This window comes from Gallinula chloropus (genome assembly GCF_964237585.1).
Source record: "Gallinula chloropus genome assembly, chromosome: 1".
Lineage (NCBI taxonomy): Eukaryota > Metazoa > Chordata > Aves > Gruiformes > Rallidae > Gallinula > Gallinula chloropus.
Genome location: NC_140085.1, coordinates 155,743,526 through 155,769,421, shown reverse-complemented (window position 1 = coordinate 155,769,421; position 25,896 = coordinate 155,743,526). Strand labels below are relative to the sequence as shown.

Below are 25,896 nucleotides of genomic sequence, written 5' to 3'. Positions count from 1 at the left end.
AGATGTAGAATGGTTAGATGGTGGTCAGATGGCAAGGTCACACAACACGCTGTCCTACAGCACGCATTTCCTCTCTACACTTCAAATGGTTCCACACATGGGTGAGTTGTGTATGAAGAACATTCCACAATCTCTGCACAATAATCATTGGACAAGTTAGCAAAGCTGCAAATACCGTGTTGATAACTCTTTTTTACCTATGGGGGGGGACAGAGGGAAAGGATAAAGGAATATGAAAAGAGGTAAAGTCCACCAGGTTTGAGATACAACAGCAATCTTCCAATCTTAAAGGAAAAAAAAATACCCACAACAAATAAATAGACATGTGACTACTTCCTGAAGCAGGAATGTAAATATTAGCACAAGACAAACACCTCTGGACAGCCAGAGTTTAAATATATATTAAAGCATAGCACAGTTTGATGCGTACCATCTCCGAATCATCCTGCCTCCATGTGATCAGTTTACACATTAACAGCTATGCTTATTGAACTGGCACTTCAGCAAATGCATGAGCCACCAGAGACAAAGGTGATTCTGGTTCTTTCCATTTAATTCATCAACAGCCAAGGTCAGGTGCTCTGCCTAGTTACTTTTTAACAGAAATTCTCTCCTGATTCACCAACAACAAAGGATCTGAAAGGTATAATGTCCTCTACCAGGAAGGAGTGAAATGCCTGAGAAGACAGGAATTAGCTCCTGCAGATGCTATGCTGTCCTTAGACCACTGACCTGCAGCAGGAGCTAAAGCAATCCTGACTTGTTGCCCGAGTTGTCAATGCCAGATGAGGCTGCCTGCAAGAACAGAAACTCCAGCTGACTCCTCTGTCACCTCACACTTCTTTTCCCTTTGCTGCTGGCTAAAATCTCCATCTATTTCCTCTACTCAAGCACACCTCAGCAGTACACTGCCTGACAAACGTTTACAGTCAAATCCTTGTCCTCATTCACTCCTGTACAAATCCAACACCTTAAAGGGTGGAGCCACAAACTGGAACAAGGGCATAACCCGAATTACACGAGTAGACTGATGTGCTGGAGCGAATCCATTCTTCCACTGGCTCTGCAGGACTGGCAGTAGAAGGCAGTGATAAACCCAAAGTGGACGGATATTCTTCACGCTTGAAAAGATCAGGATCTAAACAGGAAATTGCACTTTTTAAAGAATCACTTTCAGAAATAAAACTGCCTCCTGATATTCATCCTGCTACTAAAAAGTCAGATGAAGATACCAAATTACAAGTGAAAGCTGTGAAATTCCATCTGCATTGCTTTCATATACCTATAAAAATGTTCTAAGGGACTTTAAAAGCAGTTCAAGAGTAAAAATAAAATGATCCCTCAAACTGCAGCTGAAATGTAAGGATCTGTTGGAGGGCGTAATTGGACATTCAAGTGTGCAGTGCTGGTGGTGGTAGTATTTTTGAGAAATGATGACTGGATCCTTTACAGGGCCGAAATGCCCATGTAAACAGCATGCACGGACAACCTGAAAGGAAACATCAGGGGCCGCCTTTCTTTTGCAGTTGCTCCAGTTTCCTTCTTAAGAGGTTGTAGTTTTCCTTGGTCCCGGGTGCCGTAGGATCAAGCTTCAGAGAGACTTCGTAGTGCTTCTTTGCTAAGTCAAGATTTCCCCAGCGATGATAAAGCACAGCTGGAACATCAAGGAGGAATTTCATTAGCAATATTGTTGAATAACGTGCAATCTTGCCAATCACTTGGAAAACAACATTAAAGCATTTGTTTCCAGTGAGGGTCTCTTGCTGACTGGTGGCACAGTAGCTGCTTGTTCTGTTGCCAAATGCAGGAGCAAAGCCTGGGAGCAGAACTGGCATGGGAATGATGAAGGGATGAATTACATTGCAGCCATAAATGGCAGCTCTTATCTGGTGAGCTCATTGCGGGTTACAAGCATAGCATAAATGAACCAATTTGCAGACGCTGAAGTGCAGCTACCTCTGGGCTGGATTGTGCAGCCCTCTTGATCTGTCATATCCTGTGACAGCTTTTCTGGTTTAGTGCCCTGTTCTTCTGGCTGGCAGTTTTTTTAGGAAGTAAAAGAGAAATCTGCCCAGCAGGAAGAAGGCTCAAAAGATTGCTTTTCCTTTTTCTTTTTAAACACAGTGAATATGAAGCAAACAAACAATACAGCTGATAAGAGTTAGAAAGACTCTTACCCAAATTACCATGATAACTGGCAGCATTTGGATTGGCTTTAATTGCCTTGAGGAACAAAGCTTCAGATTCCTGAATAATTTAGAAGAACAAGTCAACAGGACAGTCTACTCTTGCAGTATATAAAATAATGCACAATTTACCCACATAAAACCCTCCCAAACTATGCCATATCTATAGGATAGCACCATATATATAGAATATGAAAATCTTTTCGTACTGTAAGTCTCAGTGATCCTGCAGCTCAGGTGGCTAACACCTCCGGAAATCAGTAACGATGCGACAAGTAAGTACCTTGCTTTCACTGGCTGCTCTTATTGTATCAGAGGTATTAAGCACTAGTGAAATTTGCAAAGCAGTTTGCTTAAATCCTTTGGTTTTTACTTTTTTTAATAGTTATATTTTCAAACATTACCTACTGAAGTTCTTCCTACTTCTTCAAATAAGTTAAGGATAATATAATTCAGTATTTAGACACCTTTCCCTTTAAAACAGCTTTTAGCATTTAAAATGGGAGCAATTCCCTTCTCAAACAGATGTTTCAACATGGTTCTCAATGAAGAGTAGCTGAGTGCCTGTTACTTAAAAAAAACCAAGCCAACTGAAATATTCCTCACAAGGGATCTTTTCCATATTCCCACTCGCAGTGTGTATTCTTAGGACTGTTGATACCTTAATACTTAAAAACAACTCCCATATCAAATATTCAGATAACAATTTAGTGCTACATTTGTTCTCTAACTCAAACACTTTTTATTTTCCCCAAACTAGCTGCTAATACACTTTTGTTCCAGAGCATATTTCCTGCAGAAGTTTAGAAAGATGCACCACGTCCCTGCCCCCCCATCCCCATGGAGCACATTTACTCACTTGCGCGGAAGCGTAGGTATTTTAGAGACCAAACTGTACACAGATCTCCACGCTGTGCTGTGTTTCAGGGAAATTTGCCCATTCAGTTCCAATGCAAATGACCCAAAGATAAAATTACCTCAGTGTGCTAGGCTTGCTCTGAATGCACATACTTGCTGTCTGAGGTATGCGAGAACAAGAACCTGGGGAAAAGGCTTTTCCTTTGTGCTAAGCTTTTATTGCTTAATATCCACACAGCACAACATGGGCTCTACTGGAAAAGAAAACCTGTCAGCCAGATTTTTGGTTCCAGCATCTTCTCATGTGAAGCATGAAATGAGTCTCTGTAAAGGTCCCTCAGGGGACAAGAAATTTCTGATGTCAAGATTGAGTCACTCAACGTTGAATGACTGAAGAGCTTCCCAGTATGTCCAAACTCAACCCCAAACTACAAGCTCCTTTCAAAGCATTCCTTAGCACAGCTGAGGCTGCCACTCAAAAGCCAGACTGACGCAGAAGGTGCCTTCATCTTCTCGTATCAAAGAAATTACAAATCCTGAAGTTCCTGACAAATCCTTTTGCAGGACATCCTGTTTCTTGGATAGGAGTGAACAAGGGAACCAGTTGTCTGGAAATTTGGCGAATAGATGACTCCACAGTAGCACTGATTTTCCCTGGCATAAACAGAAGCTCCAGCATTCTTAGACTATTAATGTTCCTGGATGCACTGGTCTCTTTGAAATCCACACTATTTAGCATCTTCCTTAACATTTTGGATGACAGGACCGCATACACTTCCAAAAACTACAGGTAGCACATAAGAGGAAGGACTGGTTAATACACTGAGGGGAAAGTTATTGTTCAGCAGGACCTGGACAGGCCAGAGCAATGGACTAGCAGGAATCAAAGAATGGTTGAGGTTTGAATGTGCCTCTGGAGGTCATCTGGCCCAAACTCCTTGCTCAAGCAGGACCAGCTGCTCAGGACCATCTCCAGTCAAAATCTCCAAGGATGGAGACTCCACAATCTCTCTGGACAACTTCTGTCAGTCACAGTAAAAAAGCTGTTCCAAGGAAACTTCCTATGTTTTGATTTGGGCCCATTGCTTCTTGTCCTGCCACTCAGTACTGCTGAAAATAGCCTGGCTCCATCCTCTTTGTTCCTTGAAGTATTTATATACATTGACATCCTTCTCTCCGGAGACTTCTCCAGGCTCAACAGACCCTGCTCTGTCAACCTTTCCCCATAGGAAAGATGCTCTGGTCTCTTCTTCATTTTCATGACCATTTGCTAGACACTCTCTAGTATGTCCATGGCTCTCTGGGAACTGGACACAGCACTCCATGTGTTGCCTCACCAGTAGAGAAGGATCATGTCTTTCAACCTGCTGGTAACACAGAGCCTTCTTTGCCGCAAGGGCACATTCACAGCTCATGTTCAACTTGGTGTCCACCAGGACCCCCAGGTGCTTTTCTGCTGAGCTGCTTTCCAGCTGGGTGGTCCTGAGCATGTCCCAGTGCCTGGGGTCATTCCTCACCAGGTGCAGGGTTTTGCAGTTTACCCTGTTGAACCTGATGAGGTTCCTACCAGCCCATTTCTTCAGCCTGTCAAGGTCCCTCTGGATGGCATTGTGACCCTCTGGCCTATCAGCCACTCCTCCCAGTTTTGTGTCATCTGCAGACTTCTTGAGGGTGCACTCTGCCTCATCATCCAGATCATTAATGAAAATGTTGACTAGGACTGGACTGCAGGAATCTCATGAAGTTCAACAAGAGTGAGTGCAAAGTCCTGTATCTGGGATGGGATAACCCCATGCAAAAGTACAGGCTGGGGAGTGACAGTCTAAACAACAGCTCTCTTCAGCAACAGATCTGGTGGGCTGGGTAGGCAGCAAATTGAATAAAAGCCATCAGCATACCCTCACAGGAAAGATGACCAATCACATCCTGGGCTGTACTAAGTAGAAATACAACCAGCAGGTCCACTGAAGTGATCCTCCTGTATTTAGCACCTGTGAGACCACATCTAGAGTATGTGTTCAGGTTGGGGCTCTCCATTACATGACAGACATGGACATACTTTACTAAGTCCAGCAGAGAGCCACCAAGATGGCTGGGGGCTGGAGCACAAGATACACAAAGTGCAGCTGAAAGACCTCCATCTTTTCAGCCTTCAGAAGAGAAGATGAAAGTGAGACCTTATTGCTGTCTACAAGTACCTGATCAGATGAGACAGAGAAGGCAGACAAACTCTTCTCACAAGTCTTTTAAGATGGGATGAGACACAATGGATGCAAGCTGGCACACAGGAAATTCCAATCAGGTAAAAGGAAACAACTGTTTGTTTGTTGTTTTGGGTTTTTTTTTAAATCATAAGATTGGTCAAGCACTAGAAGATGCTGTCCAAAGAGGTTTTACAATCTTTATCTGTAGATATGTTAAAAATTCAACTGGAGATGGCCCTGGTTTGGACTAGATGACCTTTGGACTTCTCATCTGGTCAAAATTATTCTATGATTCTAACTCAGTCACCCGAGAAGCATACTGAGACAAACATTTGGCAAGTCTGGTGGTGTTGCAAGGGATATGACTGACTTTCTGGGCTGCAAGTACACAAGTCCTTCTCCCCCGAGCTGTTCTCAGTCCATTCTTCACCCAGCCTGCAGTTGGGTTTGGGATTGCCTCGACCCGTGTGCAGGACATGGGTCATGTTGAACCATGTTGCACATGGCCATGTTGAACTTCAAGCAGTTCAGTCCCACCTCTCAAACCTGTCAAGATCCCTCTGGATGGCATTCCTTCCCTCCAGCACGTTGACTACACCACACAGCTTGGTGTTGTTGGCAAGCTTGCTGAAGGTGCTCTCAATCCCATTGTTCATGTCACCAACACAGATGTTAAACAGCACTGATCCCAGTACAGCCTCCTGAAGAACACCCCTTATCACTACCTCCTTCTTTATTTTTGAAATTCTCTGTGACAGATTTGTTTCTCCTACACCAGAAAAAGTTTTCTAGCTTATTTTCAACTCATTTTTTCTACTTACTTCATTATAGATGCTCTTTATTCTGTCATGCTGCATACTCTTCTTGATGAGTAACTACACAATCCTCTATTCTTTCACAGTCATGACTCACAAAAATAATCCTAGCAATTACCTCCTCCATAATCTCATCCCTTATACATTCTGGATGTTAATTTGTATCTCTAGAACGTTGTTGAAGTAATCTAAAGTATATATATTTCATAACAGTGTCAGGTGGAGAGAGAAAAGAGAATGTACAGAAAAACACTCCAGCCAGCCTAGAGAAACAGTAATGGGTGAAGGAAATGTGTGTGTGTGGTGTCTAATGCCATCACTAACAAAAATGAAAGTAACAACCCAAAAGTGCTGGGTTGTCACAGGCCATGGCTTCACACAGGGACAGGTCACAACTCCACAGCTAAACAGGACTGTAAAAATTTAGGTAACTGATGGAAAAATGTATTTATTCTGAGAAGTTTAACATCATAAAATCTTCTTACTTTGCATAAACTGAGTATGTTCCTTGAGTGCAGCTAACATTATCACTGTCAAAAAGCCATCAAAACTCCCCAAAGCCATAGTTCAGTAAATTATGCTTTTTTTCTGAGGAACACCAAAAATGTCTTTGATTATTAATTTCTCCCTATCACATATGTAAATCAGTGACTATGGAGTTACAAACAAATAAATACATTAACTGTGAATGATTTATTCTCTGTCAGCTCATACATTTCCTTTTGGAAAATGACTCGTTTTCCATCGGTTCCATTACATTTACTGCTTGTAAAGGGAAGTAGCTAATGCTGAGGTACCACTCCCAGACTGGTCCACTGCCTCCAAGAGAAAGTTCAATACACTGCTCAATGTATGGATTTTTTCCTCACAATATTCTATCCCATCCTCAGTCTGGGGTTAGCGATTCTGTAGCGTCACTATTTTGGATAGTGCCTGAGGCAAAGAGGCTGGAATTCCTATGGGGCAATGGTAAACCTTGCTTCTTCACCTGTGAAGAGCACAAGGACTATCACATCACATCCAATTTTAGGTCCTGAACCAAAACCTCTAAATCACAGCAGGCTTGCTCTGTCGGCAATGAAGCAATACAAGGCCCTAACTGCCCTCTAGTGTGCTTAAGGGCCTATTTCTCTCCACTAGCATAGTTTAGGGCAGCAACATTCCTAACACAGGCCTCCAAAAGAAGGCCGGATGTACTTAGGCCAGAATCACACAGCAACACTGACAGAAATGGGCATTGACACCTGATGATCTGAGTCATAGTCTTCAAACACTTCCTACAGAAATTTACACAGAGTTTAAACAGGGACACCCTCCCCCCCCCCCCCCAAGGTAAAATAAAACCAACACTCAAAGTTCTAGTTACCTACCTTATATTTTTGTGATTTCCCCAGTACATTTGCCAATGAAAACATGAGGGAATGATCATTAGGTATTAATTCCAGAGCCTCTCTTCCAACTGCTTCTGCTTGAGCTAGATTGCCTGGAAGCCCAAGCAGTAGAAAAAGAGAAGGCATCTTTTAACACAGTCTTATTAATTACTTTTCATGCTGCAAGCACACATAGTGTATAAATAGCTGATTATATGCATTTTTTAAGAAAGCCCAGTATCACACACAAATGTAAAACCCTGCAGGAAAAGACAATAGAAAATCTCCATTTTGTTTTCAACAGGTAACACTTTCAAAAGGACAATAAAGCACAGATTCAAAACTTCTGAAGTTGGGTCTATAGTACAAATAGGCTTTCACAATGATGGGAATTCAAATAAGGATCAGAAATTCAATTTATGGGCTGGATTTCAAGTAATGCTTTAAAACCACTGAGTCAGAAGGTATTCTAATATTTACAGCGAGTGTCTGGGTAGCCAAAGAAAAGTCTCCGTGTAGACAAATACAGATAAAGCTTTTAAGTTTTGCAAGATGCTGATTTATTCATTAAAACATTCAAATGGATTTATACCTGTGTTATCAAGCAATATAATCATATTGTTCCAAGCCAAACTATGCTCTGGTTTCAGAACTGTAGCATTCCTCCATGCATTCAATGCATCTATATGGCGATTCAAATCTGCATACTAAAAAGACAGAAAAACTCAGTAATTTCACCTCAATTTGCTTTACTTTGCTATCATGCACTACAGACACTAAAGAGTTGTTAAAGCTTCATTCCACTCCAGTAGAGCTTATTTTTATGGACAAAAATAAGAAATGTAAAAAGAATATTAGGGTAGTATGGAAAATGTAGAGTGCTATTTGTTAATTTTACCCTGCTTTTCTCTGGGACCCAGGCTTGTTTTCAAATATGCATGTACCAATAGGATATGGAGGAAAATCAACACACAATTTAGAAAACTACACAAAAAGAGTAAGTAGCTATTTAACAGAAATATTTCCAAGAATCTAAATGGAATTTTTGGGCATAGTTCTACTACCAAACAATATACTAATGCCAGCAGAACAGTCTAATATTGGGAAATGATTAATACCATCTTTTGAACGAAAAACCACAATCTGTGTTTTGGTTTATACCTCTTTCTGTGAAAAAGCAGGACCAGCAAAGGTTGCATGGAAGGAAGAATACTAGGAAAGCAATAGGAAAAGCTACTGAAAATATGAGATCACCCATGCCAAACAAACTGGAGTAACTATCAGCACTTAATGATACAGTGGAATGATATATTTATACCCACAGAGATTCCTGTCATAGTTATCATTTATTCAAAAGCACTTACCAACCGCCCCAAATTGTAGTAACAATCTGGATATTTTTTCCTGTGTTTAATTGCCGTCCAGTAGCTTTGCTCTGCCTCCTCAAACCTTCTTAAACTGTTCTGTACTATTCCTAGATTCATCCATGCAGCAGCAAAATCAGGCCTGGACAAATTGGGAGTGGAGGGGGGGGGAACAGAGAGAGAGGACAACTGAGTATTTGGAACACAAGTTCCTATTGTATCACTTCCGCTCAGTTGGTACAAAACACTGCTTAGCACTGTTCTAAACATACTGTATTTGAACAGCTAGTGACAGCAACTCCTCTGCTTCTTGGAGCTCATTCCTTTCTTTCAGAATATTTCCAAGGTTGTTCATGGCATGTACGTATTTAGGATTCAACCTAAAATTTAAAATGTAAGAGGTGATTATTACGTATGGGACATGCATTACTATATGCAAACTGCTAGCTCTGCAATGCTGCAGATCATGAAAATGAATACCGAAGCCTTTTATTCACGTTAAACATTAAAGCAATTTTAGGATAGTTCATTTAAGCAGAAAAATTCCTAATACCTTACAGCTTCCCTGTAGTATTTGATTGCAGCACTTTGATTTCCTTTGTCAGCCAGGTTTTTGCCGACATTGTAGTGCACCTGTAAATACAGATGAACATTCTACCAGATGCTATGCAGTCGGGTATTTTGCAGGGTCAGTTTGTTAAAAATTCTTATTCCAAACAGATACACTCAGTGCTTGTGTCACTCACTGCTTGTGTCACTCACTGCTGGCTTTTATTGTAGGTGGATACTTAAGATTGGACAATACGTACAATGAAGACAGCAAGACAAAACCTGAGGAACAAATTCACGTATCCATTTACATATTCCAGCTATTTAAGAAAGATTATTCACTTCCTTGTATTGCATATGAGGTTACTACACTTGCCACAAGACTCTTTGTATAGAAACCTCCTGCTCTTAATTTCATTTATTTTCCTGACTCAATTAAATCCACTGCAGCAGAAGAAAAGCTGCAGCCATGTCAGTGTGTGTTTGCTTTCACTGTAGCACAAACCAAAAGAAGCTCAACAGAAACACAACTCAGCTCTGTACTATCAAACCAACCACGCAAAAATTAACACACACATACACACACTCTGTTATCATCTTAGGGTTAAAATGCATCAAACAACATCTCTGAAATAAAAATAGTGTGTGTGGTAGCATGTTGGAGCCCTTGCCTGTTAAGTGGAGAATGAAGGAAGGATCTAGAGCTTTGAGGTATAGCTATGAGGAAGAAGATGCATCACCTGAACTTATGACAAAGACTAAATAGAAATAAATATATTTGAGGACAAATCTGAGCTGGAAGACATCTCAAATCCTACTTTAGGACAAATCCCAGAAGACTGCACTACCTGGTCAAAGGAAGATTCAAGTTTAGAAGTACCAGAAAGGTACTGTGTATACAGACGCCTGAAAACAGACTTCTCAGCAACCAGATCAGTACTCATTATTTAAATTATCTTACTCTTTGAAATCAAATTGCATACACTTCATCTAAAAAACCCCCACATTATGATTTCTTCCACACTTTGAAAATCTAATTTACTCATTTTCAAAAACACTGTGCAGGAATTACTTCAGATGGAAGTACAAAAAGATAGGTGTGTCATGCATTTAGATAACTCTAACTCACCTTCTACATTCAAAACAAGGATTTTGTCTCCTGTATCTGTCAAAGGATAAATCTTCATTGTATTCGGCACAATACCTGGGAGCTACTGATCCAGCACACACAATTATACTTGAATCAAATTATTATGGTATTTAATTGCTGAATTGCATCTCAACATGACTTGTGACTATGCAGCAATATACCAACAACAAAGTGAAGAATATTTTCTTACTTTCTAGAATGAGTAAAAAAATAATTTCACTGGTTTTACAGGGAGCAAAGATGCTATAAAACTTACTAAGCATACACAGGAGTAGTTCCTTAGGCTGTAAGATATAAAATAGCACACAAATTCAGCATCCCATAAAAGCAGTTCTACCACAGCTTTAAAGAAAAAAGAATAAAATATCCAGGCACCACTTCTGTACATTCATAAAAATATGATGAAGTCCATGCCAAAACAGCAACAGAATGGTACTTTTATATAAAACATAGTTATTCATAAAGATCAGTTGATGGTGTCACCCCCCACACACCAGAATAGCATTGTTTTCCCAGGAGTCATTAAAGTACAATGACACACCCTGAAAGATGCTTCTTAGGACTGAATAGTATTTTATACCTCTTCCAGAAATTTCTCAGCATGCTATGACAACATTTTTACCAAAATGGATTGCTCTGATTATATATGCTGAAGTTTACAGGCTCGAAGTTTATTTATAGCAAATTAGGCTATTAAACATTGCTGTGTTTCCAGTTAAAAGATAAATCACAGCAAACCAGGAAAAAAAAAGAAGGAATATTTTCCCTCAATAGTGTATATTAGCCTTTAAAATAACTGACTTCACATTTCAATACCAGCAAACAAGAATACATTAACCTGATTCAATTTCTTTCTTCAAGAAGTTTACAGAAGTATTTGGTTTTTTTAAATGTTTTGCAAAAGCCATGTGCATTACTAAAAGAAAAACATTTGACTAAAGAGTGAGGAGAGAGCATATGAGAAAAAATATGTATATACCAACCACTCAGTCTTTCACCTGTCAGCTGTCTTATGTTAGGGAACAGTCAGAATTTCACTGCCTGATTCCATTTTCTCAGTTTTTTAAATACATGGAACTTCCTAATATCCATTTCTATCTCAAAAGCAGCAGCAAAAATATTTTTCTCATGAAAACAGCATAGTGCAGACTGCAGAAATGTGAGAGATCTCAATTCTCTCAAGTCAAAACATCAAATGAAATATTGCGTACATGCACATTTCATCAACTGAAGTAGAAAGATGTACCATAGTCTAATAATATTGATAACAAAACAATACATAAATGACCTGGTTTTGGCTGAAATAGAGTTAATTTTCTTTCTAGTAGCTGGGATTTAAGATGAGAGTAATGTTGGTAACACACTGATGTTTTTAGTTGTTGCTAGGCAGTTGTGGTGCCTACCACAAATCAAGGACTTTTCAAGTTCTCAAAGTTCAAGTGCACAAGGAGTTGGGAGAGGACACAGCCAGGACAGCTGACCCAGACTGCCCAAAAACCACTCCATACCATATAACATCATGCTCCCTATATAACTTGGAAGTTAAGCATGAGGTGGGACTGCTGCCTGGAAACAGACTGGGCATTGTGTTTCTGTATTTTCTTTCCTTTTACATGTGGTGAACAATTGCATTTGGGCATTGGTGGCATCATGATGATGATGATTATTCTCCTTCCCATCTCCTTTACATGACAGTAAAATATTAGCATTTTTGGTGGTGTATTTCTCTACCCTCAGAAACAGCTTCTATGTGAAAGGAAATTGTATCTCTATACAGTACAGAAAATTAAGAGTTTCCTGTTGTATGCTGATTTCCTAATTTCTCTTGGAGTGAAATTGTAGCCTTAGTTCCTCTTAATACACTGGTGACAGAGAAGAAAGGGAAGTGAAACAGACAAACATACTAGACAAACACACCAAAAGAACTCCCCAGGCTCCCACAAATATTCAATGACAAGACCAGCTTTACAATGGATTATAATATGCGGTACCACCCTTCTCTTAAGCGCAGAGTCCACAAAGGGTTTCCAGTCATTAGAGGGGTGCTGGTGACTATTGCCACACAGCCATGCCTCTTGCTTTACTGGCCATCACTCAGAGGTGTCAGCCTTTAGCTCCACTCCCCCAAACCAGGCCTACAATAATTAGATCTGCCCTCTGCTAAGCACATGGGTATAACTCTCCTAGGCTTCTCCTATGAACCCTACCTGCACAACGAGGGGACACAAGTACTTTCTATATACCAACAGGTGAGGAGAATTTGGCCTCTAAAAACAAGGGGCCAGTGTGATGTTTTAGGTTTCATCTCTAGAGATGTGGTGGTTCTGCCTTTGACAGCCACTGTGCATGCCAAAACTGGCAGAGAGGATTTTCCTTTCCTGATTAAACATTTAAGGGCAGACATAGCATTTCATTCTTAAACAATTAAGGATAGATATTAACTGGAAATGACGTATTACATTGTGACCACACGCTCCTTTATCAATCTTGAACAGGTAATTACTTTACAGTAATAGCTCTAAAAGGAGCATTTCTCAGGGAGTCATAGCACTACCATGTTCTCCGAAATCAGGGCAACTAGGTAAAAATAGCCTGGGATAGAACAGAATTGCAGAATCACAAAGTTGGAAAAGACCTTTACGATCATAAAGTCCAACTCTTCCCATCCTATGCTAAAAAAACATATCCTTAAGTACCTCATCTGCCCGTCTTTTAAACACATCCAGGGATGGTGACTCAGCTGATCTCAACATAACCATGGCACCATAGCCTTGCCAAAGAATTAGCACTATGCGTCTGTTCACAATAAATCAATTAGCCTAAGAAGCCACTATAAAAAAAGCAAAAGCACTGTATATTATTCTGGTAGACACATGTAATGCTTGAACTCTTATTTAAGTTTTAATGAGCGTACACATTTAAATGAAGAATTGAAAAAAAAATCTTCTCCTGTACAAAACCAAAATTGCCATCAAACCAGGTTTTTTTTTGTTTTATTTCTCAAAGCAGTGTAGGAAGAAACTGAAATGTAGAATTATTGAACTTTTAATATCACCAAGACCATCAAATCCATCTGCCCAATACCACCATGTCAACTAAACCATATCCTGGAGTGACACGGCTACATTTTTTTTAATCCCTCCAGGGATGGTGACTCCACCACCTCTCTGGGCAGCCTGTTCCAATGCCTGACCACTCTTTCAGTGATGAAATTTTTCCTAATATCCAATCTGAACCTTCCCCAACTCAACTTGAGACCATGTCCTCTCATCCCATTGCTATCTATTTGGGAAAAGAGACCAGCCCCTACATGGCTACAACCTGCTTTCAGATAGTTGTAGAGACATAAGGTCTGCGCTCATCCTCCTCTTCAGGCTACACAATCCCAGTTCCTTCAGCTGCTCCTCATAAGACTTGTGCCCCAAACCCTTTACCAGTTTTGTTGCTCTTCTCTGGACCCACTCCAGCACCTCAATGTCCTTCTTGCAGTGAAGGGCCCAAAACTCAACATAGTATTCGAGGTGCAGCCTCACCAGTGCTGAGTACAGGGTGATGATCACTTCCCTAGTGCTGCTGGATACACTACTCCAGATGCAAGCCAGAAGGATGCTGTTGTAGTTTTGGGTGGCTGGGTTCTGGTGGAGGAGGGGGACTGCAGGGGTGGCTGCTGCAAGAAGCAGCCAGAAGCTCTCTGCAGGCCCGAGAGAGCAAACACCAGCCGGCTCAAGGCTGGACACACCGCTGACCAAGGCCGAGCAGTCACGGTGCCTCTGGGAATCATATTTAAGAAGAAAAAAAAATGCACGCAGCTGCTTTGTGCCTCCAGAGAAGGGAGTGAGAAGATGTAAGGAACTGTACAGACACCAAGACCAGTAAAGGGGGGGAGAAGGTGCCCCAGGTGCCAGAAAGATGCCTCTACAGCCTGTAGAGAAGCCCATCCTGGAGTGGGTGTCCCCTCTCAGCCCATGGATAATGACAGGGAACAGAAACCCCACCTGCAGCCCATGGAGAGACCCCATGCTGGAGTAGGTGGAGACATACAGAAGATGGTGTAACTTGCCTTAGAGCCAGCCTCTGCCAGCACTTGCAGCCAGTGGAGAGAGCCAGACACAGACATGAGAGAGAGATCTGTGCCACAACAGGTTTGCTGCGGGGGCTTGTGACTCCATGGGGGGACCAGGCTGGAGCAGTCTGGAACTGAGAGACATGCTATGATTTATAACTGCGCCCCATAGAAGTGACCCACGCTGGGGTAGCTGGAAAAGCTGAAGCCCCATCGGAAAGGATTCACGTTGGAGGAGTTTGGGGAGGACTGTCTCCCATGAGTGGGATCCCATGGTGCAGCAGGGGAAGGGTGTGAGGAATTCTCCCTCAGCTAAGAACATCTTGTGAGGAACTGACTGAAAACCCCATTCCCCCATTCTCTGCCCCTCCCCATGACACAATGTGGGGAAGAAGGGAGCGAAATCATGACTAAAGTGAAGTCTGCTAAGAAGGGAGGGGTGGGGGGAGATACTTTAAGACCTGGTCACACTTCTCATTACCTGACTCTGGTGTCACTGGGTGTGCAGTGTAGGGTAATAAATTAGAGTTTTCTTTCCTTTATTCTGTGCTGAGTCTGTTTTGCCCGTGACGCTGATTGCAGGATGATCTCTCCCTGTCCTCATCTCGACTCCTGAGCCTCTCAATATACATTCTCTCCCCTGTCCAGCTGAAAAGGGGACTGATAGAGCAGCTTTAGTGGGTGTCTGGCCTCCAGCCAGGGCTAAACTACCACAGATGCTATTGGCCTTTTTGACCACCTGGGCACACTGCTGACTCATGTTGAGCCAGCAATCAACCAACACCCCCAGGTCCTTTTCTGCCAGGCAGCTTTCCAGTGAAATGTAGTATCATCTTGTAGGAGGAACACCTCCCCCCCTCCTCAGCTGGAGCACTACTATTATTATAAACTATTTTATTCTCTCTTCCTAGCTGCTTATAATCACCTTTTCAGCAAACATGAACATTTGCTGAGAAGGATGGAAGCAAAGCACAGATGTCAAAATTTCTACCAGAAACATGCAGATGCTTCTGTTCAATGCCAGCTTCTTTCATCAAACACTCTACTACTGAAATTCTGTTTTCTAAATAACAGTGAAACAAACCTTTTTTGATCTTCACATTTGGTTTGTGCAGCAAATGTTGTCTAAATGTTCTTCTGCATGACTGTGCTTGTATACAAAAAAAATTACATCTAAAATGCTATCTGTGCAGCAAAACACTCCAGATACCTCCTATAAATATAGCCTACAGCACTTAAGGTAAATTCTGCAGAAGATAATCTCCTTTTAATATGTAGTGTAGAGAAGAATTCTCAGTATCTAAAGGAAATGCTCTCTAGACCAGCTTCTTAAATCCTTAAACAGCAGTAAATCTTGTTCTGTCACAAAGAGGTTTTACAAGACTTCACAAACTCTGCTGTACATTTTTTATAGGAGCATAGCTTGTCTTTGAAAAATTTGTATCTATAATAATTACAGTTTGCATAAAACACCAAGTACAATGTTACTACGCTTTGTAAGTCAAGGCAGACTGGCTAGAAACACAATCCGCTGCGAGTATCATAGCTTCCTTGCTTATGATGGCAGAAAAACTGCTACTGAAATGCCTGTTTTAAAATTATGCTTGTTAATTTCCTGTAGAAAAAGCCAGTAGCAAGGAGAACGTACAGATTATGTAGAGAATATTAACATTTGCAGTAATTTAAATTCAGTTATTTCAAATCTAGTGAAAGATAAATATTGGCTATTTTCCACATATTTAACAATGCAATTCAAATTTATTTAGATAGAGGAACTCATCCAGAAATAAAAGCCATCACCGGAGTCTTAAAAACTGCCATGACTTTGGTAAAAGCTGAGAAAAAGTAACTTGACACTTCCAACAGTAACTTTCCAGATGGTGAAAAAGACATTTTAGGGAATAATCTTTAAAATGAAAAGAAACAATGTGTATGACCTCAGAAGGCAAGGAGCAATACAGCAATGACTAGAAATAGTGAATACCAGCAGGGCAAGGGCAGAATTTCACGTAATCTTATGTATGCACATCGGCTCTAGTTGTCAGACCTCCTTTGATCACCACTGGAGAGAAAGGCACAGATCTGGTGCAGTCCTTCTGGCCTATGTCAGTCATTTAGTCCAAGGTGATGATGACCTGTGTGCTAAAAGGGACAGCTTCTCCTACCCAGTTCTATAGGGAGCCTGGCTGACTCACTCAGATGTAGACATCTAAAGCTAAGGAGATAAATCCAAGCCAGGACTGATACAGTGAAACAGCAGTTATACTTTTATCATAGCCTGTAATTAGGTATTCAAGCACTTCAACAAAGCACTCCAGGATTAACTTGCATCATAATGACATTGAATGAAAAGATGCTGAAGTGGAAGCACGGAGCCTTTTAACTCAGGAGTACTGAAATACTCAAAAATGTATATACACCTGCAACATGTAATCAACATGTCAGGAGAAAACAGTTTCCATAACTGTTCACAAAATCTACTGTAGTAGAAAAAACATAGGCCTGGTTCTAACTCACACTAGTGTGTACCACCACAGAGCTCCAGGAATAATGTCAATCTCTAAGGTACGAAAAAAGGTGGCTAAGAGGAAATCAAATCAATCAATATACAGGCTCCTTCTGTTCAGCTACAAAAAATACTGCCAACTGTATTCAAAATATATGCTGTTTCAGTCTAACAACATTAGAAACCAACTTAAGTGCAGGACCATCCAAATTCAAATGTGTGACATACTCCTGGGCATGTTTAATCAAGATACGTAACATGGTGCTTTCTCTCTCTTTAAAACCCCATGAAGTATATAACATATATATTTAAAATATTTTCAATAAATAACATCTAAAATCAAATTTAAAATATTAAAACATTTTAAAATCTGTATTGTGAACTTTAAAAACATCAAAATCTTTGCAACTTCATCATGGTACCAAATTACTTCCAGTAAATTTTAAGATCACTGGGCTGCATTTATCAAAGCTGATGCTAAATTTCATTGTCTTGAGCCAGATGCATCCATCACTCACAGGGGTGGGATTCTCTGCTATTCCAGACAATCTGATTTAATGCAGTTACCACACCTCTATCTAAAGAGATATTTAAAGAAGATGAGTCTTGCAATTAGAGAAGGCATTGCTTTGACTACCTGTTACTTAGAATTAAGGTTAAGTTTACTCTTACGCTACTCATGTACAGACAATTCGGAACTGAAGAGAACTGTACCACAAAAACATGAACTGGGAGCTGCAGGTTTTGCTGCTAGTTGGGAGACACCTGTAGATTCCGAGACCCTGCTATATAAAGGAAGTAAAGCATAACCACATTATGCACATTAAAGATGTTCCAAGAACAACAAGAAAAAGCTATTGTCTGCATTCCACCTTTTGGTGTGCATCAGCCTCCCACTGAAATAAATGGGCCACTGAAACTCCTGTGGAGTCATTTTTAAAGGAAGCCTGCGATTTCGAGACAACAACAAAAGATCAGAATGGAGCCTAGTTCAAATTTTTACGTTTATCTTTGTCAAAATTGAATAAATATAGCTGAATCTAAAGAAAAAGAAAAGGAAATTGGCTCTCGCACATGGACTCTGTAGCGCTGTTGTCTAGAAAAGTTCCCTACTACTGCAATTTCAAAGTTACTCCTTCAGCAAAATTGGGATGTGAGCCTACATAACCCTCCCTGCTCACATCACCACGTTTTCCATTTGCACAAGCTGTCGCTAGCAGCAATACAGCTCAGGCATGTCTACCCAGCCCAATGTTGACAAACACAAGCTCATTTTGCCTGTGCACTCATTGGCTTTGAACCAGCTGAATTAGTTCAGTAGCTTGCACGCAGCTTTTCGGCTCAAGCACAGCACTGTGCGAACACAGTTACACAGCTTCCCAGCCAGACATGGCTTGAGTCCAAGGAGCTTGGAGCACAGGCAAAGAGTGTGGATCTGTCTAAAGCACTCCTACCATGGCAGATGGATGGAGTTACACACAAAGAAACAGATTGCATTTGCTCCATTTATAGTATGTGCTTGTCATCCAGAAGACAAGATATACTGAGGTCATCATTAAAAAGAAGATGGCTGCCTACCACAGCCACGCAATAAAATACGGCTCTTTTTCAATGTACTGAAATCTGAGATTATTGAAAGATACCACCATGCTGGAAATACTGGACATATATGCTTTTTACAGCTCTCTGCTGTGTATTTATACTACAGTAGATGCTAAATTTATCATTCTCTTTGCAAAGTTGAGCATTCATAAGTTCCTTTTAAAACCATGTTTTGATCTGTATTGTTTAGGTACCACTCTACATCACAGAAGTCTTATCTTTTAAAACACCAATGTTTTTTTATCAAGAAGCTACACATTCTTATTCCTAGGCTCTCCAAAGACAGTCTCTGCTAAAATTCAGACAACATCAGGGCTCTGCGGGGCACTCCAACAGATCCCATTCTCAGCTACTGAAGGACTGCTGTGGAGGTCACCTCTATCGGCAGGCTAGATTCAGCTGACTATGCCAAACACTGGTGTTCAGCACAGTGAAACATCCTATCCAGTCCCACCCTCTTCCTTGTTCCCTCTCTAAGCCTTGCAGGGAATACTGCAGTTTCCCTCAGTACCCAAACCTGATGACTCCAGCCCATTCAGTCACTGAAAAAGGGCAGAAGTGGGAGCAAAGATTTTACCCCCACATCCTGCAATTACACTGATGATATGCTGCTTTGTCCTTTAGCTGTGTTGGCTATATATACCACTGCAAGGTACACAAAAAGGATTCTAAAAACCTCGTGTAGGCATTATTCAGGTGCATACAGCACTACAACTTACTTTCTTTTCAATATTTTGTGGTAATAACTTGAAATAATACAGACAATTTTTTTAGTAGACTTTATATTAGCAGCACACCCAATCTGACTGGATGCCTTTCCTGAAGGCTATTCCCCCTTCACCCTCCTCACTCCCACCCCCAAGTTCTGAATTGCAATACTGTAATTTATACTGTTTGGGATTTTGACTTTGCTACCACTGTAATTTAGGTGTCTGACATGTCAATGTCATATTCTTGCACCAAGCAAGACTGCAAATAACACTGTACCACAATGTGTTAAGTATGTGTAACAACTATTCCAAATTTTAAAACACTAGAAAGACAGAAAGACAGCAAGACAGATAGAAAGAAGACTAAATGTCCACATGAACAACTTACCTTTGCATTCAGAGGGCACACAGACAGTGCACTCCTAAAAAGCTGTTCTTCTGACCTCCACTGACTGCTGCGGAGTGCGCAGCGCGTAACATTTATCACCAAGATTCCGAGTACTGCCACAGCAAGGATTTTCTGAAGGAAGGAGAGACAAGTTAAGAAACAAACCATTGCACTGAAGCATTTCATCATCGACTTTACTGACTGTTTTCATAGTACCTTTTTCTTGGCTTGCTTACTCAAGAGACTAAATCCATATGTAAACAGAATACAATAACCAATACTGGGGAGGTAGATGACTCTCTCTGCAACAACAAATCCTACTCGGAAGAACAGGTTACTTGCAGGAAGAAAAGGGATAATAAGAAATCCAAGTCCCAGTGTAAGAATTCTGGAAAAAAAAAAAAGAAAGAGATTCTCAAATTAACCACAAGCCTGAAAAGTACATCTTCCACTTCTACGCTTTATTTGCACGTTGTAGAAGGATGTGCACATGGAACCAGGCATTCAAAAGCAGCCTTTGGGAGCTACATAACAAAATCAAATTAAGTTTCGGTGAGGTTTTGACACTTCACTCCATCAAGCACTTTTAAAACCCTAGCTGTAATTCCCAGAAAAGCAATGTTCATGCTTCAGCACCAGAAAATAGCCCCATTATACATTAATTACATAATTCCTACTTAAAACACACAGGCAGGAAAGTAACGGTAAAAACTACCTGTCTATTTTTGTAACTAGTAAGTAACAGGGGAAAAATACAGGTCATTATTAAAGAAGAAACTTAGGGACGGATCCTACTGAGAGAGCATTTTCTTTTTTAACAAATACATCAATAGTAGAACCCATTGTGCTTAACCATCTGAAAGTTAGTCATCTACACTCTTTCTATTGTTAGGAGAGCGAGGCACTTCTCAAGGGCAGTTGGTCTTAAGTATCTGTGTTAGGATGAGTAATCCATAGCAGGTCGTTGGACTATACAGAGCTTAGACAACTGAGACTAGGCACCTTGATTTTACAGAGCCAAATCCCAGGTCTGTCTCAGGTATTTTCTATAAAGACCACAGGCATGGTAGTTTTCTACTCTAATATATTACAAATAAATCTCTATACTGAAATGGGGATGTGAAAAGAGTAAGAGGAGACATCTGCAAGAGTCATAGGCCTTCCCTTTACTTTTTACTAAAGAACTGTTCAGCAATATAGGCTTAGTGTGTTTTTACTAGACAGTATGACATCACTTGTAGCAAGAATTCCACCCCTCTCCAAAATTATTCTATCTGTGCAAATGAGTATGGGAACAGTGGAAATAAAGGCAGGCAAGATGTTAACATTTGAGGGCAGGGGGGAAGAGATGAAATTACAGAATACCACAGAAAAGAAAAATATTCAGCATGCTGAACAACAGAATGACCTTGTGATTGAGCTGTTGAAATTTTTTAAAGAACTGAGAAATTAATTATACATAAAATCCATGGGAACAGATGCTGAAAAGTTAAACAGAAGCCCTTATTGACACAGAATAGTTAACAATTTTCTTGAGTTCCTCTGGGTAAAATACAAGTTGTTTCCTCAGTAGATAGTACGGATCACCAGTTTATGTTTTAAATTGTATGGCCATGGGCAGCATTTCTACCTCCTTTCAAGGCACATCTCTCTTTCTTTATTAGAAGATTAGAGGAGATGATGGCTTGTAAGAAGCAGGGGCAACAACATACATCAATTCCTACTCTGTTCTGAGCACAGATTACTTTTTACCACCTATAGTGCTAAGGATCTCAACGTGCCATTTCAGGAGAAAAATAAAGCAGCCATCCATACCTCCTCCTCCAACTCTGTTTCCCACTAGTCAATGTACAGTGATGGGCCCAAATTGGGACAAAACTGTAATGACAGCTATAAATATTTATTTGAACTGCATTTGCTAGACAGTGGTTCCAGTGAATTGTTAACATTATCAGTAGTGGATTTAACAAAATAATACTGTACTCAAGTTGGCCAGGCATTTAAAATTCATCACTGTCTCTTACCTTCTCTTATGGCTGTCTTCGGAGCACAGAGCTTGGCATATCAGACCAATTAGGCAGAACCAAAGTGCTGCTAGTGCAATTATCCTCCAGTCGCTGACGGATTTAATGAGGGGTATGCAGCCCATTGACCAATCAAAACACAGCCACCAGGGACACAACAGCAACCATGCATTCAAGGAATAGTAGTAATTATAGTTTATAGCCTGTCAGTCAAAAAGAAAACAAACATTTATTTGATACTAAACTTGGGGAGGGGTGTGTGGGAACAACTACTTTAATTCTTCTCTTGGCTATCATTTCCCTTATAGCAAAATATATCTTATACAATAAAGAGTCCTTAAATACTGTTAGACTACAGCTAGTTGCATATCCATTTATTTTACAGCTGTGGAATTACTTTGTAATTTCTTTTTACACATAGCTAGGTGGCTCTCCTATTCAGAGCAGGGTAATGCAATTCCGTGCTGTCCAACCAATATCCACATGTTAAAAAGTCCTCCTACAATAGGAGAAAATGTTAAAAGGCAGAACCCACTGTCTTTGCCCTTCATTCTCCATCTCCAGAAGGGGCCTTAACGTAGTCAGAAGTACAAAACCAAGACATAGTCCAAATGTATGCATCAGACCAGAACTTCATCATGTTTTTTTTTTCAATTGGGAAAGAACAGATGAAGACTCAAACACAGTATGTGGAAAAGAGATGAAATCCAGCAAAAGCGAAATCCTTGCATGCATGGGAAAATAAATGAGTAAATGGAAGCATAGTTCAATGTGTGAAGTACATGCTAAATTGAATGCAAAGAATATACAAAGTATACTACTCTAAAAAAATTGCAGAAAATCCAACACAGCAGCACAAGGGAAGGTTACTCATTACACATCTTGAAACGTAAAGAATGCCCACTTTATTGGTTCTTTGAGGTACAAAAAAGGAAATTCAATTTGATGACAAAAGACAAATGTTCTGAGCTGGCCTGAAAAAAAAACCAAACTCAACTTCAAAACTTACTCTTACAAACAGACTGTCTGCAAATGAAGCTGGGTTGTCTACTTCAGTGAAAGCTGGTGGCCCTGTGCCCATAATCCTCCAGCGTATATAAAGTATAGTGGCTCCTCCAGACATCAGAAGAGTTATCCTGAAAAGCAGCCCTTTTCTTAACAGCCCAGCATTCTACAGGAAAGAAAAAGAAAAAAAACCCTCATAGAAAAACATTATTTTGTTCTCTTTCCCACTACATTCACCTCTTTTTTGCCACCACCCCAGACAGATGAGGCTGTGTGGTTTTGCTATTAGAGGAGTCGACATTTTTCTTATTTTTTCATTACTAGAAAGCTCTCAAACTTTCCTATGTTTTCACTGACTACTTGCAAACTATATTCACTTCTTTCTCAATCAGAAAACACTTTTATTTGAAAAAATATAGCTGATGTACTTTTACTCAGCAGTTTTTGACAGAAGCAGAATAGTCTTTACTATATGACTTATTAAACAGATCAATTTTTTTTAAAAAGGAGGGTGGTTACTTTGTGAACTTTGTTGAACATTCATCACTGAAAGCTTTTGTCCACTTAAGCCCTTTTAGAGGTAAAATTACATGCATACAAGAAAACTGCATAGTTAGAAACTGGGAAGAATGAGAAACTGAATTACAATTTTCACAATCACGATTAAAAAGCTAATGACAAACAAGTCAGGCTAAAATTCCACAAGATCTAGGAAAAACTGTGGTTTATCTACATTCACTCAGTTGATTTACATCCTGTATAATATATACTTTGGGGTCTAAAGAAGGCAATTCACAAAAACTGTAGAGAAGTGATGTCACAGAAGCTAAATCTGACACACTTGCCCATTTTTTCCCCCCATGAAGCATAACACACTTTCTCCAAGCACACAGCAGTTTCATATATGAGTACAAATACACACTGTATACTGTAGAGGTTCTTGGCGCTTCAACAGTAGAGACTGGAAATAGAATTATTGGTAACTATAATGATATCCCTGTCACAGCTTTGAGATTCAAATCCAATACCCAGCTAGCAAATGGTAACTCAGACAGGAAATGAGGGACATAGCTTCTCTCTGACATCCTCTGTTAGCAGAGCTGCTGTGGAGCTGGCTGCAGCCTGATGGCTAAAATGATTCTTCAGAGCCTCAACAAGTCATTGCAGAAGACTAAAGATAAGAGTTTCTCTAAAATGAAAGATCATTTGGGCTACTTCTCTCTCCATTCTACACATCTGAAGATGAAAGTGTCAGTAAGCAAAGTGTTTTTACCTGGAAAAGTTGATAATTCTAAAAAATGTGGTCATGTGATCTCCAGTATTAGTTTTCCTTTATTTCTACCTTCCTTCCTTAGTCTGTATGCTTCTATTACCTTTACAAAACTACCTCCTAGTTATACATTATCAGTTCTGTGTCCTCCACAGGAGCTGGCACAGTGCTTATCACTACCTATTATTACAATATGCTGATTAGCAAGCACCCACATAATTGCTTGGGAGATCAATATTGGTTCTTTCTTATGACAAAAAACAAAACAAAACATAAGCTTACTACACAAAGGCAGGCATACAACAGTGCCCTGGCTGAAGATATTTATTCTCTAAAATGATAGAAAAGTTTAAAAACAATATTCAGATGGGGTTTTAATATGACAGTGGAGTCATTATATAATACTGGCTAGGCATTGGAACAGGTTACCCAGGGAGGTGGTGGGGTCACTGTCCCTCGATGTGTTTAAGGAAAGGCTGGATGAGGTACCTGAGGACATGGCTTAGTTAGTAATATAGGTGGTAGGGGGATGGTTGGGCTACATGATCTTGAAGGTCTTTTCTAACCTTAATGATTCTATGATTTAGTTGAATGCCTAAGGATAAAGAAATTTTCGATGTGGCCTTGACATAAGTTAGCCTTTGTGCTCAAATAGTTACTCCCAATTTATAAATCTCAGTAAACAAGTCACTACAATGAGAATTACAGAAAAAAACATTCCTAAGAACTGGCTTTTAAAGAGAATTGTGCTATGAAGGAAAACCACAGAGTGACAATTTATAACTGCTTTATGACAGAATAATTACACAAAACCTCTCATCCCAGGCTTTATTTCATTTGTCAGTATGCAGTTTCTTAAAGGCCAGATTTCACAAATCACCACAAAATCTCTTTGTAGGCAGAATTTAAAAAGCAGAAGTATTATCACATCATCTTTGATTTAGAGTTAACTAGAATCTGGCTGAAACTGAAACCTGTCTTGATTGAAAAAAAATACCTGCCAGTAAGAGAATTTAAGACCTGCCTTTCAATAAAACAAACCAAACCAAAAAAATCTTAGATGCACTTCCACGAAAAGAGCAGAACAGATTTTTGTAGGTGGCAGGAGCTAAAATTAATTCCCTCTATTAAAAGATGAAGAAGAAAAGGCACATTTGATGTTTTCTTCACCCAGACAGAACTGTTTAAAAGTCACAAAACAGAAGTGTAACACTTTGAGCTCTTTGTGGTTAGAGAGTAATCCTCCAGAAAGGTTCGTCTCTGACATTTCATGGAATCACACAATGGTTTAAGTTGGAAGGGACCTCAAAGATCACTTACTTCCAGGCCCCTGCTGTGGACAGGGACACCCTCCACTAGACCAGGTTCCCCAAGCCCCAGCCAACCCGGCCTTGAACATTGCCATGGAGCGGGCAGCCACAGCTTCTCTGGGCAGCCTGTGCCAGGGCCTCACCACCTTCATTATATAGTATTTGTTCCTTATGTCCAACCTAAACTCTTTTTCAGCTTAAAACCATTGCCTTTTGTCCTCCCAATTCAGGCTCTGGTAAAATGTCTGTCTTATAAGCACCTTTTATATATTGAATGGCCACCATAAGATCTCGTCAGATCCTTCTCCAGGCAAAACAACTCCCTCTCAGCCTTTCTTCACAGGAGAGGTGTTCCAACCCTCTGATTACTTCATCACCCTCTGGACCTGCTCTAACACGTCAATGTCTTATCCACCCCAGAGCTGGGTGCAGTACTCCAGGTGGGGTGTCATGAGAGTGGAGTAGAGGGGAAGAATCACTTCCTTCCCACTGCTGTCCACGTTTCTTTTTATGGAACCCAGG

At 40.3% G+C, this 25,896-nt stretch overlaps 1 protein-coding gene across 1 annotated transcript in view; it reads right to left on the bottom strand.

Annotated features, from left to right (window-relative positions):
* Window positions 1-1,502: 1,502 nt before the first annotated feature.
* TMTC4 (transmembrane O-mannosyltransferase targeting cadherins 4) overlaps window positions 1,503-25,896 on the bottom strand; it is a gene marked incomplete at its 3' end in the record, with an annotated part of 55,561 nt that continues 31,167 nt past the window's right edge. Inside the window, exons 8-18 of the mRNA XM_084280100.1 lie at window positions 22,799-22,960; window positions 21,790-21,992; window positions 19,982-20,153; window positions 19,766-19,897; window positions 9,351-9,430; window positions 9,070-9,177; window positions 8,798-8,939; window positions 8,026-8,140; window positions 7,434-7,546; window positions 2,178-2,247; window positions 1,503-1,654 (exon numbers count right to left, since the gene is read on the bottom strand). Coding sequence (XP_084136226.1) covers window positions 1,503-1,654; window positions 2,178-2,247; window positions 7,434-7,546; window positions 8,026-8,140; window positions 8,798-8,939; window positions 9,070-9,177; window positions 9,351-9,430; window positions 19,766-19,897; window positions 19,982-20,153; window positions 21,790-21,992; window positions 22,799-22,960 — 1,449 coding nt within the window. The remainder of the gene's footprint in view (window positions 1,655-2,177; window positions 2,248-7,433; window positions 7,547-8,025; window positions 8,141-8,797; window positions 8,940-9,069; window positions 9,178-9,350; window positions 9,431-19,765; window positions 19,898-19,981; window positions 20,154-21,789; window positions 21,993-22,798; window positions 22,961-25,896) is intronic.